Raw genomic sequence first — 17,203 nt, forward strand, 5'->3', positions numbered from 1 at the left:
TTGGCAGCCAGCTTCTGGCCTAAAATGCCACCACCTGTGCCTACCTCTTGTGGGGCTAGGTGCTATAATACCACTCGGTGCCCCTACCTCCTGAAAGAGAGTCTACCGAAGTCCTTCCTTGGCCCATCTGCAAAGGAGTAGGCATTACCCCAACCCCAGAGAACAAAAATCCACCTGGCCTCTGGTATCCACTGGAAGTTTTATTTCTTTAGGGTTCTATCCCAACCAGTCGCTTAAAAACCAAGTAACACAGACCTGAGGGGTGGGGGCTGGGGACTGCACCTCCCTCCTACTCATGGTGGACAGCACTGGGGACGAGGGAGGGGCAGGAGAGGTGGCTGAAGCAAGGCAGCAGCAGCAGTAATGGGGCCACGACGACACAGAGCCAGCTCCATCCTCTCCCAGACCCTGGTTGGAGCCCCTTGTGGCTTGGGGTGGGGAGCAGGGAACCCACCCCAGGCCCTCCCTCTCCCTTCCTCAGACAGCCTCCTTTCGGGCTCAACCCATTTCTTCCGGCAGGAGACTGAGGCACACGGAGAGGAGGAAGTGGGAGAGGAGGACGAGGGAGGGGCAGGGTGGCAGCACAAATGAAGGCAGAGGTGAGAGGCATGGGCAAGGCCACTCCACCCCCACGCCCACCCCAGAGAGGGGTGAGGAAGCCACACCATCACACAGCATGTCGGGGGACAAGGCAGGGTTTAAGGCTGAGGGGCCCGGGGCAGGCGGGGCCTCGGGCCTCAGTCAAAGCCATGCCAGTCGCTGTGCTCTGAGTCGTATTCCAGCTCAGCGCCCACGCACTTGACACCATCCAGCAGCATGGGCGTGCCGTGGTGCCGGTCTGCAAGGCAGGGTACAAGTCAGTGCCATGCTGGCCCCCGGCCCCACCCATGCGGCCCACTAAGGGGACCCCTCCCCTTCCCTCAGGGATCAGCTGGAGGTAGGGACCCGCCAAGGAGGTTGAGAACCCCCGAGCCAGGCAAGGATCCCTTGTTCAGCCCTGGTTCCCTGAGGAGGACAGAAACCCTTGCAGTCGAGCTTGTGCATCCCTCCTCCAACCAGGAGCCTCATGCTCTCACCCATGACGCGGGCCTGCACCGTCACGCGCACACAGGTGCCAGTGCCACCTTCGCAGGCTAGCAGTATCTCCTCTTTGAGGACGCCCTCTTTGTGTGCCGAGTACTCGCACTTGACACTATAACCTGCCCGGGGACAGGGGCAATTGGTCAGCACCTCCCCCAGCCTCCTGATCCTGCCCCTGGCACTCACTGGCCCCTACCCACCACCATGGGGGGGGGCTACATGCTAAGCCCCCCCAAGAAAGGGGCAGGGATGGCCCTTCTGGAGCCCAGAGACCCATTCCCCCTAGCAGGGGTGCACAGGTCTCAAAAACCCATTCTTCAGTGAGCTGGACATGCCTCCAGCCTGTGGGCCACCCCAATGTAGCTCCAAGAGTGAATGAAGTAGGGTCCAATTCAGGCTTCCAAAAGAAGGGCTGGCTGTTTTCTCCCAAAAGGAAGGCAGGGAGAGGCGGTGATAAGGAGTGAGGGGGGCAGGGCGGGGTAGGCTCTGAGCAGATGAGATGGCAAGAGGTAAAGGCCTGAGGGGTGTCAATCCATTGAAGGGCAAGGTCATGAGGAGGCTGGTGACGGGGACATGAAACTGAAGCTGGAGCTCCACGAAACTGACACCCTAGCCTCTGCCAGGCTGGGAGTGGGGCGTGGGGCAGGGCCTGAAGTGAGCCTGATAGGAACAGCAGCCTGAAACCCAAGGTCTGGGACTGGTGGGTGCTAGGAGTTATCCACACGGTGTGTGTAGCTCCAGCAGGTTTTTCTCGAGGCTTAGGGAGGCAGGAGGGAGGGCCGGAGGCTTCAAACCAGTTCCTCAGCAGCTCCCATCTTGGTTACTGCCCCACGGAGGTAACCATCACACCATGGGCAGGTACAGGCAAGTACGAGCTCATGGACTTCTGTTCGGGACAGGGAGCAAGGCCTGGAGTGTGGGACCTGCCATGCTGCCACACTGCAAGCTCACAAAGAGGTGCCATGTCCCCGACTTGCTGAGCTGCCCATCCACCCTAGTTGGGGGTAAGGGAGCACCCCATGTCCTCACTCCCACTCCCATCCAGGCCCTGCTGGAGGAGGGGACGCACCTTCAGGGACGGGCACCACGCTGAGCAGCTTGAGGTGCAGGCTGGGGACAGGTGCCTCACGGACATCCTTGCTCAGCCTGTGCACTGGGGGCAGAGTGAAGGTAATCTCATACCTGTGCAGGATCTTCAGGAAGCCAACCTACAGCAGGAGAGGTGAGGGAGGGAGGCACCTTCACTTCCTGCTTCCCACAGGCCCACCCAGTTGTGCCACCTATGATCCCATGGGCCCCAGCACCTGCTTCCCCAGAGATCCCAGAAAGCCCAACTCCCTCCATCACTCCAGCTGATCCACCCCCTAGCCCAGTGGCCCCAGCCCTTTCACAGACCCCTTGAGGGTCCCAGCCCTACAGCTTGGCCAGCAAGATCCTCAGCATCTGTCTCACAGGCCCCAAAGTCCTCAGTGGCTCATTTCATAGACGAGAAAATGGAAGCCACAAAATGACTGGCCAAAGGCTATGTAGTGTGGCCAGGGTCAAGTCCTCCCTAGACTTCTTGGCCATTCCTGCCATGCATGGCACCCAGCAAGGCACCACCCACTGCCTACAAGGAAAGGTTCAAAGTCCCACAGGTCATCCACCTGTCCCCATCACTGCCAGTATCACAGGGTCAGGGATGCTGGTCCTCCATTCGCTCATAGGATGACACCAGGCCACAGACAGCGCGGGATGAGGGATGGGATCAAATTAGAGACATGACAGTAGACCAGCTGTGTCAGCCCAGAGCTGGCCCACAGGCCTGGCACCAGCCATTGAACTGGGGCTCCTGGCTGCCCTGCTAGCACCGGACTGTGGATGCCTGCCTGCCCACTCAAAGGCTGACTGTGCCCAATGGCTCATACTCACGACCCAAGCAATTTCTGTTGTTCATTCACACTGCTTGGTGACAACCACCCTCTGGGACAAATGCCATTCTTGGAAACTCCAGTAGTATGAAGGGTCACAAGCCAGGGTGGTTGCTGAGCAGGGTGGCTGGCAGGGGTGCCAGGCCAGCAGGCAAAGGGTGCATGCTGTACTCCCAGCTCGTATGGGCACACAGAGTCCTGCTCACAGTTACTGGGGCTGGGCAGCCCCATCCCTGGGGACCAACTGGGACTGGCTGCAGAGAGTTTTAGCCATTCAATGGGACCAGGTTGATATTGCTACATGACAAACCTCAATCCATGTGCCCCCCTCACGCTGTGCTGGTAGAGGGCACACCCCTCAAGAAGGCTTTCTGGCTGTACCTGCTAACTGTGACCCTGTGACCCAGGGGTACTATTTATAGAATTTTCCAGGGGAAATAGAGGTGTGCAAAAAAATACTCTTCACTGCCCTATTTATAACAATGAAAACAAAAACAGCCGTTAACACCCAGGAATAGGGAGCCAGCTAAGTCAATGATGACACATATCATGGACCAGTAGGCAGTCGTAAAATTTCGTGGAAAATTATTTACTGACACAGGTAGAAGACAGTTCACAACAGAAGCAAGCAAAAACCAGTGTGGACACGGTGATGCCAGCTTTTGTTTTTGGAAACAAAGCTTTTTAAAATAAGCTGGATTCATCACCATAGTGTTTTCAGGAAAATAAATAAATAAAATTTTAAAAAGCTGGACTAAGCCAGGCGTGGTGGCTCACACCTGTAATTCCAGCACTTTGGGAGGCTGAAGCAGGCGGATCACGAGGTCAGGAGATCAAGACCATCCTGGCCGACAGAGTGAAACCCCATCTGTACTAAAAATATAAAAAATTGCCGAGCATGGTGGTACACGCCTGTAATCCCAGCTACTCTGGAGGCTGAGGCAGGAGAATTGCTTGAACCCGGGAGCTGGAGGTTGCAGTGAGCTGAGATGGCGCCACTGTACTCCAGCCTGGTGACAGAGTGAGACTCCATCTCAAAAAGAAAAAAAAAAAGCTGAAATAACACACATCAGAATATTAACCATGGTTATTTTGGGATCGTATGACTGTGGGTACTTTTAAATTTCTTCATATTTTCTCTGTCTTCCAAATTTTCTCATGTCTATTAAGACATGAGTGGATTTTGCAATGATGGGAGAGAGCTATTTTTAAGTGTTGGTTTGTTCCGTTTACTCTCTTGGGGAAGCTGTCAGCTGTAGGACAAAGAATGGGAACTTCAGAGTTGGACAGAAATGGATACAAACCTGGGCCCCCCAGGTTCTTTTTTGTTTGTTTGTTTGAGACAGAGTCTCTCTGTTGCCCAGGCTGGAGTGCGGTGGCACAATCTCAGCTCACTGCAACCTCAGCCTCCTGGGTTCAAGCAATTCTTCTGCCTCAGCCTCCCAAGTAGCTGGGACTACGGGCGTGTGCCACCACGCTCAGCTAACTTTTGTTATTTTTAGTAGAGATGGGTTTTCGACCTGTTGGCCAGGCTAAACCTGGGCCCCTTTTGAGCAGCACAGCAGACCCCCCACTCAGGGCCATCTCAATGGGCCAGACCTCCCCCAACCCAAGGGCACTCCTGTTCAACTCTGGACCCCTGATTTATTGACCAAGCTGAAGGTCTCAGTCTCCATTTTCCCCAATCCAGCTCCACCAAGCAGAAAATGCAGTGATTAATACTACTTCAAAGAGCCTAACTCAGCCAGAGATTTGGCAAAGAAGGGTTAAAAAAAAAGTTGCACCTTGTTATTGCCATAGTTAGCTTCACACCTGTATCACATACATACATTCTTCCATTCTCACACCAACTCTAGGGGATGTGATTGTCTCCACTTGAGAGAAGAGAAACTCAGGTGACCTTCCCAAGGTCACAGAGCCAGAATGGCTGGCCTAGACCTGAACTCAGGCCAGTGGCACCACAGCCGCGACACTGTCTTCCATTGCTATTGTCTGGGTGAAGCAGATGACAGCAATGGCTCTGCTCATCTTGATCTGGATAACATTCTAAATGCTCTCATCTCATTGAAATCTCACTGCCTCCCATCTGACAGATGGGGAAACCAAGGCACAGAGAAAGGCACAGACATGCCTATAAGCCCAGCTGAGAGGAACGGGGATAGGCACCCAGAAGTCAGGCAGAGCCGGGGAGGGGGAGAAGCTGCTGATGGGGGAGGTGTGCACGTACCTTGACCAGAAAGCTGCTGTCACTCTCCTGGGTGACCATGACCACCGAGTCATGCAGCTTCTCATCAAAGTGGACGTGGCTGTGGGATCCTTCTGCATCGTGGCCTGCCGCAAAGCGGATACTCCGGACTCTGGGCTTGTTGCCTAGGAAGAGTGGGAGAGGGCTCTGAGGGCTTTCCCTGTCCCCAAGAAACTCCTCCCCCTTGTCCCCTCGTCACCCCCAAGACTGCCCTTGACATCATCCAGCTTCCACTGGCTGGGCTCTTTTCAGGGATCTTTTCAGGCTAGGATCATGAGGCTTGAGGCCTCCCCCTCGGCCCCGACCTGCCCCTCCCACAAAAATCCATCCCCTGAGAGTGAGCATAGGGGGACTCAGGGACTGACTAATATGACCCTTGCTTGGAGGGGATGGGGCTGGTGCCAGAGCCAGGAAGGGACAGTCTTCCAGACTCCCACCAAGCCAGGGCAGTGTGGGGCTCAGCCCAGTCCTCTGGATACCCTGCCCAGTGCTCTCCTTCACAGTGCAAAGCTCCCCATCCCTGGGGCCTACCCCTAAGCTGTGTCAGTGCATGAGGCCCCTGCCTGCCCATCCTCATGGGCAGGGACAGGAACAGGCTCTAGGGGATCTGCCTAGGGGTGGCAGAAACAAAGGGGATCAAAAAACACACTCAGCCCACCTAGGCGAGGCTGCAGCTGCCACTAAACCTCACTGGCCACTGGCAGCAAGAAGAGAGAATCCAAGGAGGCTTCCAGACCCACCCCAAGGCCCCCTTCCTTCCTCTGCCTAGCCCACCATCAAGGCCCTCAGCTGTCTCTAAGCTGGGTCAGGTTCTCCAAGGCCAGAAAGGGCAGAGGAGTGAGACAGGCAGGGTAGCCGGGAGCCGAGCTGAAGGCCTGGACTGGATGAACGCTCAGGCTGCAGAAGCCGAGAGCATGGCCCTAGTCCTCCCTGACCCCTGGCCCCTAGGCCCTCCCACCAAGAGCCCTGCCCAGCGTCTTCTTAGTGGGAGGACCTGATCCAGCTTTGAGCCGGCCTCTTGGATACTCGGAGGCCCAGGAGGCCAGCCTGGCACATCCACAATCCCTGGTGAGCCCCACAGAACTAACCCTCAAATCTCACCAGATCACCCTGGCCTAAAACCCTCCCTTATCCCTTCTGGACTCTGAAAGAAACCAAAATTCCCTTCCACAGCCTGCTGTGGCCCTCCCACATCACCTGTCTCAGTGCTCACCATAAGCCCCTCGGCTCCCCCAACCCCCACAGTGGAACGGCAGGGACACAAGAGCACACACCTCCACAGACCAGCCTAAGGAGTCAGCAGGGCTCTGCAGGGGTCCCTGCTAGGGCTTGCATGAGCCCCAGGACCTGGCACAAACACTGACATATTCCCAATCACATTCGCACACCAGCACACACGTACTCACACATGCACATACACATAAAGGTGGTGCGGGCCCTACCTGCAGCAATGGCCCTCCTACCAGGGCCCACTGGAAGAGCTTGTGCAAGCCCCACCAGGCCAGGAAGGCACTTACCCTTGTTGGCTGCAGCCATGGACGCCCTCCCTGCCACGCAGCTCCTGCCGGACACCGCCACTCACACTCAGCAGCCTCCCATGCTCCAGGGACACCAGCGGGAGCCTGAAGGATAGGGAGTGGGGAGGGCAGGGGTCAGGGCCACCCATGGACCCATGGCTCGGGGACAGCAGAGGAGCTCCCTTTAGGAAGGACTCAAACCCCTACTGCTCTCGGCAGCCCAAGTGGTGCCTGTACTGTCTAGCACGGGGGCTTCCACCCACCCTCTACCAACTGCCCACATTCACCAAGAGCCCTCACCCCTTCCTGATACCCCAATGACTCAGGGTCCTGCCAGCATGTGCTGAGCTGCAGCTTCTAGGTGCCAAAGCAACAGCATAGGACTCCTATCCCCAGCACCCCCGGAGGCTGGCAGGAAGGGCAGCCTGGAAAGGAGGACTTTATTGGTATTTTCCAGGGACCAGTTCTGGTGCTGCCGACCCCAAAGGCTGGGCCTGGAGCTACATTATTCAGGTCACACAAGCAATGCAGCTGGGTGAGGTCAGAGGCAACAGTGTGCTCGATGGTGGGCAAGAACAGGGGACCACATAAAATAAACATGCCTTTAGAGCTTTCCCTCCTGGTGATCGGTCAGGGCCATGTGCAAAACAGATGCCTGTGGAGGGGGTGTGCCCCCACCTGAACCCACCATTCAGACCCTGCCCTGAGTCTCAGGCCTGCCTCTGGCTCAGCTCCCCAATGGCAGCCTCAGCACAGGGGCAGTGAGAGGCGCCCCAGGAAGCCTCCAATGGGCCGAGCTGGGACCATCTGAGCATCAAAAACAATAATGAGTGCAACCGATGGAAACAGATGGAACACATAAAAGCAGTGCATTCACAGAGATTATTAGAAAAGAAGAGAGAAAGCAAAACAAACAAACCCAAGCCCTCAAAAGCCTTCATTTGTCACCACTGACGGTAGCAGTGCCCTCTTTACTCTGAAAGCTAGGGATTAAAGAGAAAGAATCCAGCCTGTCTCTTGGCCTTTCTTGTAACCAAATTGCCCTAGTGGTTGTCGGAAAGCTCTTCTTTCGGGAAGAATTCTTGCTAATAAATAACAAAGAAATGACCAAATGCTAAGTCATTCTGCAACCCCTAAAGGAACAAATGCTGGAGGCAGCAAGAGCCAGTGGATGCTAAACCAGAGGTGAAGGTTGACAGGAAGCAGATACTCACAGGTGCCCAAGTGTCACTGACAGAGGACCTGGTGTGACTTTTGTTTTTTTTTTTTTTTGAGACGGAGTTTCGCTCTTGTCACCCAGGCTGGGATGCAATGGCACGATCTTGGCTCACTGCAATATCTGCCTCCTGGGTTCGAGCGACTCTCCCGCCTCAGCATCCCGAGTAGCTGGGACTACAGGCACCCACCACCATGCCTAGCTAATTTTTGTATTTTTAGTAGAGACAGGGTTTCACCATGTTGGCCAGGCTGGTCTCGAACTCCCGACCTCAAGTGATCCGCCCACTTCGGCCTCCCAAAATGTTGGGATTACAGGTGTGAGCCACCATGCCTGGCCGAGGACCTGGTGTTTAAGAGGAATAGCACAACTTTAGGCCGGGCGCGGTGGCTCACGCCTGTAATCCCAGCACTTTGGGAGGCCGAGGCGGGTGGATCACAAGGTCAGGAGATCGAGACCATCCTGGCTAACACGGTGAAACCCCGTCTCTACTAAAAATACAAAAAATTAGCCGGGCGAGGTGGCAGGCGCCTGTAGTCCCAGCTACGCGGGAGGCTGAGGCAGGAGAATGGCGTGAACCCCGGGGGGCGGAGCCTGCAGTGAGCCGAGATCGCGCCACTGCACTCCAGCCTGGGTGAAAGAGCGAGACTCCATCTCAAAAAAAAAAAAAAAAAAAAAAGAGGAATAGCACAAGTTTACAATGGAGATATGTGACTTCTCCCAGTCACACAATGGTCTATCTCTCTACTCTCTGCAGGACAGCCTGTCACACTGATGCCTCCTGAAGTAAGGCAGCCCAAAGTCACAGCATCACTGACGAGATTCCTGCCAAAAAGGTTTAACCTGGATCTAAACCAGCCTCTAGCTTCAACTTCTCATTTGCTGAAAACACAGAGGAGGGTGGAACAAATTTAACAACTACATGAGAAAGCAATGAGGCAAGCCGAGAAGGCAGGACATTCTACAGGATGACTGACCTGTTTTTTGCTTTTGTTTTTGTTTTCAAATGTCAAGAAGAAAAAGAAAGCAGGCTAGGCACGGTGGCTCACGCCTGTAATCCCAGCACTTTCGCGGATCACAAGGTAAGGAGTTCAAGACCAGCCTGGCCAACATAGTGAAACCCCGTCTCTACCAAAAGTACAAAGATTAGCCGGGTGTGGTGGCGGGCACCTGTATTCCCAGCTACCTGGGAGGCTGAGGCAGGAGAATCACTTGAATCCGGGAGGCGGAGGTTGCAGTGAGCCGAGATCACGCCACGGCACTTCAGCCTGGGCGACACAGTGAGACTCTGTCACAAGAAAAAAAAAAAAGAAGAAAAATAAAACGAGGGAGATTGTTCTAGATAGGAAAGCAGCAAACTACAGCTGATTACACAGCTGATGGTAGTAGGGTTGCTGCCTGTTTTTTTGGGTTTTTTTTGAGACAGGGTCTCACTCTGTCCAGCCCAGGCTGGAGTCCAGTTCACTGCCACCTTAATCTCCCAGGCTCAAGCAATCCTCCCACCCCAGCCTCCCAAGTAGCTGAGACCACAGCCACGCACCACCATGCCCGGCTAATTTTTGTAGAGACAGAGTTGCCCAGGCTGGTCTCCAACTCTGTAGCTTAAGCGATCCGCCCACCTCAGCCTCCCAAAGTGCTGGGATTACAGGCGTGAGCCGCCAGAACTGGCAAATAAAGTTTTTTGCAAATAAAGTTTTACTAATAGAATACTACACTTCATTCACTTATATGTTGTCTGTTTTTGCACTAAAACAAAGTTACTTCCAAGTAGTTATGATAGAGACCATATGGCCTGCAAAGTCTAAACCATTTATTATCTGGCCCTTTAGAGCAAAAGTTTGCCAACCCCTGTTCTAGATCAACACACACTTAACAGACCAAAAAAGGATAATCTTCAGGACAACTGACCTGTTTTTTTCACCACATCAGCTGCAAGAAGAAAATTAAAGGAGAGGGTGTTTCAAACTACCTATCAAAGAAGACATTTAGGGGGGGCTGGGCGCTGCGGCTCACACCTGTAATCCCAGCACTTTGGGAAGCCAAGGCGGGTGGATCACCTGAGGTCAGGAGTTTGGGACCAGCCTGGCCAACATGGCGAAACCCCATCTCTACTAAAAATACAAAAATTAGCTAGGCGTGGTGGTGTGCACCTGTAATCCCAGCTACTCAGGAGGCTGAGGCAGGAGAATCGCTTGAACCTGGGAGGCAGAGGTTGCAGTGAGCCAAGATCCCGCCACTGCACTCCAGCCCGGGTGACAGAGCGAGACTCTGTCTCAAAAAAAAAAAAAAAAAAAAAAAAAAAAAGCCAGGTGAGGTGGCTCACGCCTGTAATCACAGCACTTTGGGAGGCCGAGGTGGGCGGATCACCTGAGGTCAGGAGTTCGAGACCAGCTCGGCCAACATGGAGAAACCCTGTCTCTACTAAAAAATACAAAATTAGCCAGGCGTGGTGGCACATGCCTGTAATCCAGCTACTCAGGAGGCTGAGGCAGGAGAATCGCTTGAACCCAGGAGGTGGAGGTTGCGGTGAGCCGAGATCACGCCACTGCACTCCAGCCTGGGCAAAAGGAGCAAAACTCTGTCTCAAAAAAAAAAAAAAAAAAAAAAAGACATTTGGGGGATCTGGAAAATGTAAATAGCCTGGATATGAGGTGACACTAAGAAATGAGTTGATCATGGAATTGTATTATGTAAAGAAGTATGTCCTTATTTTGTCAGGGAAACACACTGAACAACTTAGAGATGAGTGACACTGGCTCGTCAGTCCAGGGAAAGAAGAAGAACTACAGGGTGGCCTCATAGTCTAGGGCTGGGCCTGTGGAGGGCATGACCTCTAGGTCCCTCTGGTGCCAAGCTTCCCTGGGAGCAGATGTGGCCTCACCTTGCTCCCCACTTCTCAATGTGGGCAAAGTCCACCCAGGCCCAAGCCTTGCCTCATGGGCAGGGTGTTCACAGTTTGGGTACCATCAGGAGCCCCCTTTGGCCAATGGACCAGGCCAGCAACCCCCTCTTGGAGGTGAGCTTCCAGGCCCCAGCCCAGGGTGCAGGAAGTAGAGCTACACCCATTCACCTCTGGCCAGGGCCACTGTGGGGTCCGTTGCCTCAGCCCTGGAAAGCTCAGCTTGTCCCCAGGGAACTTGGTCTTGGAGAGCAGCCTGCCGTAACCACCACCCGACTACAGCTGCCCCCAAAGCTGTGAACTCAAGAGTATATGACAAATGGCCAAGTGAAGAGTGTGAGGCCCTCCTCCTATCCTGCAGAGGCTGCTCCAGCCACACCTCTGCAGCCAGGAGGCAGTGACAGCCCAGTGTCCACAAGGTCCCCCCATCTCCCTGGATGCTTCCTGAAGGCTCAGGTTAAACTGCACCAGTGGCTGGTGAGCAAAGGCTGCAGGCCCTTTTCACAAAACACCCTGACCCGGTCCGTGCAGGGCACCCTCCCTGTCTTCCTCCCAACCTACTGCCTGACCGCGCCCCCGCCCCGCCTTTGCCCAGGTCATCCCTTCAGCCAGGAACAATCCCGTCCCTCCCAGCCACACCTTCGACAGGGTCTCAGCCCCAACATTTCTTTTTTAAGGATGCACACCCTGCAAATCCCAGGACAGGACTACAGCTCTTTATGGAATCCCCTTTCTCATGTCTGGGATAATTTGATATCCCTCTTCCTCACCTTATAAGGGTAGTGACTGTGTTTTTGTCAAACCCTGTGTCCCCGGCACTCAGAGCAGCACCAGACAGGGAGGAGCTGTGTTTGGTTTATGTTTGTTGAATGAATGACCACATCACATTTCCTTGGAGGGCCTGGCCAAGGCCCGTACTTCAGCGCTAAATGATATGGTCAGGGCAATGACTGCACTGGGGGCTCTCAGGAAGCAGAACTCCCCACCCCACTCTCTTACCCCACCTCTGCCCTGGGGGACACTTCCCTCTCCCTGGCCCCCACCAAGTGGCCTCCAACTGACATTCCTCAGGCCTTGCTGCAATCAGCTGTTTACCTGTCCATGCCTGCTTTGAGAGGGACATGCCCCATGTCTACTGAGGGTAGGACCCACATCCATGCAGTGCCAGTACTCAGTAAAGGGCAAACACTCAGGGCCTGTAACCCTCCGGACAGCGAGAACATACAGGCAGGAAGCAAGTGACTTCAGGAACCCAAAGGAAACTGAGAAAACCAAACCTCCTTTCTCAATGGATAACCTGCTGGTCGCTGTCCCCCGAGAGCTAGACTCTTGTCCACATACAATTCCTCACCAGAAACAGGCAAAGAGGACACTGGGCCTCCCCTGCTGCAGCTGTGTCCACAGAGAACAGCTAGGCCACCACACAACCCCAAGCCTGGCCCTGCCTCCAGCCTCCTCCTGTGCCAACCAAGGCCTCACCGTGGCTCAATCCACATGGCCCCCAGAGGCAGCAGTCCTGGTTCAAATTCAGGATCTGCCCTTGCTAGCTGCATGGGTGAGTTCTTTCACTTCTCTGTCCCTGTTTCCTAATGTGTAACACAGGAATAAGCAGCAGTGGCCTCTTCCTCCCAGGGTTTGCTGCAACTGTGCCTGAAGCTCTGTGACAATGCACCCCCCACCTCTGCAAAAGCAAACCCCCAAAGGCCTGGTTTCTAAAGCAACAGCAATTTCAGCAGCACCGTCAGAGAGGCACTTCAAGCCAATCCTGGAGGAGACAGGAGTGACCCTTAGAGTGGGCCCCAGGGATGTCAGCCTTCTTGGAAAACAGCTCAAGGGGTGAGGGGGCCTCCCTCCTCCTGCCTCCCCCTTCTCCCACTCCCAAAGCAGCCAGGTCCCTAGGGAGGGTCAGAGAACAGATGCTGGGAGTTTCCAGTCCCCGTAACCAGAGGGGGTCACAAGGAAGATGTGCAGAATGAACATCCTGGGAAACTGGGAAATGACCAGGGAGGAACATGGTGCCTTCCCCCACAGCAAAAAAAAATTATACCCTCCCCCATGAGATGGAGTGTCAGCAAGCTTCCAGGCCCCAGCCCAGGGTGCAGGAAGAGGAGCTACACCTATTCACCTCTGGTCAGCATGCTCCCAACGTCTGAGACCTCATTTCTCATTCCTTCTTCAATCCCCATTCTCACAGTGGTTCGAGGTCTTTCTCTCTGAGCCAGAACTCCACAACCTTCCACCCTCCCTACCTCTTCCTCTCCTACCCCAGCCTGGGGCTCAGTCCTGGCTTAAGCACTCAGTCCAGCAGAAGCACTGTGTAGCCTCCCATTAAAGCTCACGCCTGTGAAAAGAACGCCCATTGAGGCCTTGAGATGGGGCCACACTGACCTGCTGACTCTCAGGACTGGACACAGCAGGGGCCACACATACTCAGAACAAGGCCTGGAAAGTCAAGGGTCAGTAGTTGTGGCAGCTTCACATCAACTCAGCCTTAATGTGACTTAATTTCCTTCTCCCTCCAGCGGGCCAAAGGTGCAAAGATAAGAATGGCTGTTCTCTCTCCCTCTAACAGTGAGGTGGTGGGGGTGGGGGAATATGGAGAAGGGACCCTCACCACCCACACCTTCCTGCCTCCCCAACAAGTGCTGCCCTCCTCTGCCCAGCATTCTCCCCACTTTGCCCTCAGCTAGTGGGTGCTTAGCCTCCAGATCGCATGCCCCACCTAAGCCCTGCCCTGGGCCTGTGATCCAGAGGTCCTAAGAAGCAGAGGCCAGGCTGGATGCAGGGGGTCAGCCAAGGTGAGGGTGGGAGCACACAGGATTATCTCCCAGGGACAGGGCTGCTGCCTCGTAGCTCAGGATGGATAGAATGTGGGGGGATACCCAGCTACATTTTCCCTCCACAGAAGACCAGAATGGGAGGGGGATAGGGGTGCTGCCCCGACTTTCTTCAACTCCCCGAGGCAGAAAAATACCCTACCTCCACTTTCCAGTGCCAAGATTCAAGAAGAAAGGCAAGCGGAGACTTCCCTTTCTCAGTCCCTGCTTACTAATGGAAACACCGGTCCAGAACCTAAATCCAGTCCCTCCTCCTTCGTACCACCGGGAGGGAGGTGCAGCCCAAGCCCCCGAGGCCCCAGGGGTCCAGGTGTAAGACCCTTTATCCTCTCCGGCAGCCATCCCTGTGGGTGTGGCACCCCCGCCACACCCCATTCTTGCCATCTCAGGGGGAGGGGAGAAATGTAATCGGACAACCCCCCCATCCAATCCATCCTGAGCTGCGAGGCGGCGGCTCTGTCCCTCGGAGATAATCCTGTGCGCTCCCCACCTTCACTCACCTCGGCTGACGCAGGAGTCTCCGGAGCCCGCACTCCCAGACATCAATGCCCTCCTTCCTGAGGGTGCTGAGGCTTGGAGGCTCAGAGATGCTACTCGTCCAAGGTCATGCAGCGAGGCAGCGGCAATGAACAGGGTCGTGGGGAGGAGGGGGCGCTGACCCCCATACGCCCCCGCCCTCACCACCGCACTCGTGCCCCCGGACAATCGCTTCGCGGAAAACACCCCAGCTGCACCAGCTAACGGTCACTGCGCCCCGGGAACCTGACATCACTCTAGTTCAGGTGCTGGGGAGTCCTCCAGGCCCGGCCCCGACAGCGGAGCCCCCCACCCCAGCCCTGCCATCACGGCCGCTGGGGTCCCAGGCACTGACTGCTCAGGACAGGGCCGGGACTGGGAGGGGACCTCGGCGAACGGGAAGGAACCGGGAGGCAGGGAGCAGAGGGGTGGCCTCACCTTGCGGGGTGCACCCCGGGGCCGGGGAGGGCACGGACGACCGCTGCGGCGGCGGCGGCTGCAGGAGCTCAACGCCGAGCACGAGGAAGGGAGCCCCGCGCCGCGGCCGCCCTCCCGTTGGCACGCCCCCGCCTCCGCCCATTGGTTGATCTGGGGGGGTGGGGCGAGGGACGCTCCGGACCAATGAGCGGGCTCCAAAGAACAGCCAACTGGCGAAGGCCGCCTACGTCACGTGCCAGGGTCGCTGAGGCAGCGCCCTGCGAGTCCGCGCCTGCGGGGCTAGCTCTCGCGAGGAAGGCGGGCAAGCGGCCCAACTAGGCCAGGGGCCAGAACTGGGCACTGGAAGAGGGAGAAGGAGGGCCTCCGATAGGCCCCGCCCCCGCTACTTCTTCCGCCTAGGGGATAGCGCCTCTAGCCTTGACCCTTGCTTAGGACGCACCTCCCTTGGGCCCTTCGCTCTCGGGAGGGCTGTCGGGCGCGTCTCGGGGCTGGGTGGAGCTCCTCAAGGTGGCCTTTCTCCCTGGGCTTCCACGCCGGCTTCGGCCATCGATACGGGCCATGTTGGTCTCGTTCAGGAGCTGAGGAACCCTCCATCACTCCTGTTTCGACCCCAGGGTTTGGACCTCTTCCCCTTCCACCCCATCCCCTGTCTCGGAAGAAGCGCCCCCGTGCGGGCCCGAGACGCGTCCCGGGTGCCCGGCGCGGCCTGGAGAAGCATCAGAACAAAGAAGGCACGCGGGCTGGGGGCTGGGAGAGCCTGTGACGCGCCCCCGGGGACCACAGCCTCTGCTCCCGGTCTCCATGGAGGCGGTCGCCATGGCAGCGAGATGCGCCTCGCTCAGCACCGCGGGGTGGGATGTGGGCGCCTGCAATGAGCCGGGGAGCGAGAGGCGTGGCCCTCCGGTCTGCGGGGGTTCTTGCCGGTGCTCTCCGCCCGCCAGCTAGCGAACACTCCACCTATACTTCGCCCGTGGGGACGGATTCCCCAAAGTGCCCTCAGTAAGCCGCCGGAGCACGCAGCGCCTTGCTTCCAACGGAACTAGAGAGACCGCCTGGGCGGCTGAAGGCCAGCCTCCCTTCGGCAGGGCCGGGGTCGCTGCCTTAAAGGAGCCCTCAAGTCTGCCACCCTGTGGCCCATAACCTGTCTGCTGATCTCCAGTCTGCACACTGTTGGCAAATTAATCTTTCTGAGCTCTTGTTTTCATCGCGTCCCTCTCCTGCTCCAAAGCCCTCTGGGATTGTCTCCAGCAGCGCTTCACAAACTTTAGCAGCATTTTGGGTGATTCATGTGCCCTCGCGTTTGAGAGACAGCGCTTACATTGAGAGCTTTTCACATTCTGATCTCAGCCCATCCACTCCTGCCCACTCTACCCACTCCCACCCCACTACCTTTAGACCTTGTCTTGAAAGTCTAAAGTTGGCAGACGGTGGGCCTCAAGTGGCCCGTAGGTGTATTTTGTTTAGCTCACATGGGGCTTTTTAAAAGAAGTCCTTCCCCCTCCCGCCTCCTCCGCCTCTTTCTGGAATCAGGAATCTGGCTTCGTGGCTTCTTTTGAAATATCAGAAGATCTAACAACATGGGCTCACATTCCAGCTTGGCATTACAAGCCCCTTTAAGAGCACATCAATTTACCATAGTCCCCACCAATCCCTATTTCTCACGGTTAATTACCTTCTGGGTCTGTGCAGACATTTGTGATCCCCTCCCCCTCATTATCCCACCTTCCAACCTGGAAGGCCCTCCCCCCTCTCTTCCCATAGCCAAAATTCAAGCCCTCTTCAACCAAGATAATTTATTTATTTATTTATTTATTTATTTATTTATTTATTTATTTTTGAGACAGAGTCTCACTCTGTCGCCCAGGCTTGAGTTCAATGGTGCCATCTCAGCTGACTACAGCCTCCACCCCCTCCCCCGCCCGGTTCAAGCCATTCTCCTGCCTCAGCCTCCCAAGTAGCTGGGATTATAGGTGCGCGCCACCACACCCAGGGCTAATTTTTGTATTTTTAGTGGAGACAGGGTTTCACCATGTTGGTCAGGTTGATCTCAAACTCCTAGCCTCAAGTGATCCACCTGCCTCAGCCTCCCAAATTGCTGGGATTACAGGCATGAGCCACCGTGCCTGGCCCAAGCCTGCCTTTTTCAAAAGTCTTTCTAGCCAACTTCTCAAAACCATCTTTGGTGTGGGCTCTCTCAAACACAAACTAGCTGCTAACTGCACAGCCCGGGGTTATTTCCGAATTGTCAACTCCTTTCAGCAAACATTTACTGAATGTATCTGATGAGTAAGTTATTGTGCTAGGCTCTGTGGAGTGGAAGGCACTCACAGTTTAGTGTAGGAGGGACACCACACACAAAGAACTGTGGTCTCCTGTCCTTGCCAAATGTTCCTCACACTCCCAGGCATCGGGCAGTCTGGCCCACTGGGAGGAGCTGAAATACAGAGCTGCCCATGCCTAGGCATACTACATGCTCTCAGGGAAGGCCAAAGATGGTTCTGGAAAGCCTCCAGGAGAAAATTAGACTCTTCGTGTCAGGAGGAAG

The 17,203-nt window shown here is 55.6% G+C and overlaps 1 protein-coding gene across 2 annotated transcripts; it reads right to left on the bottom strand.

Annotated features, from left to right (window-relative positions):
- Positions 1 to 183: 183 nt before the first annotated feature.
- C13H20orf27 (chromosome 13 C20orf27 homolog) lies at positions 184 to 15,382 on the bottom strand. 2 transcript variants are annotated; one of them, XM_030825582.1, is made up of 6 exons: positions 14,659 to 15,382; positions 6,753 to 6,857; positions 5,218 to 5,360; positions 2,150 to 2,288; positions 1,077 to 1,199; positions 184 to 838 (listed from the first exon to the last, which is right to left on the bottom strand). In XM_030825582.1, exons 2-6 carry the CDS (start codon positions 6,769 to 6,771, stop codon positions 738 to 740), a joined length of 525 nt encoding a protein of 174 aa, XP_030681442.1. In that variant the 5' UTR covers positions 6,772 to 6,857; positions 14,659 to 15,382; the 3' UTR covers positions 184 to 737. The 2 variants fall into 2 exon arrangements, with proteins under 2 accessions (XP_030681442.1, XP_030681443.1); XM_030825583.1 differs by having other exon boundaries at positions 14,205 to 14,776.
- Between the last annotated feature and the right edge of the window lie 1,821 nt (positions 15,383 to 17,203).

This window comes from Nomascus leucogenys, chromosome 13 (assembly GCF_006542625.1).
Source record: "Nomascus leucogenys isolate Asia chromosome 13, Asia_NLE_v1, whole genome shotgun sequence".
Taxonomy (NCBI): domain Eukaryota; kingdom Metazoa; phylum Chordata; class Mammalia; order Primates; family Hylobatidae; genus Nomascus; species Nomascus leucogenys.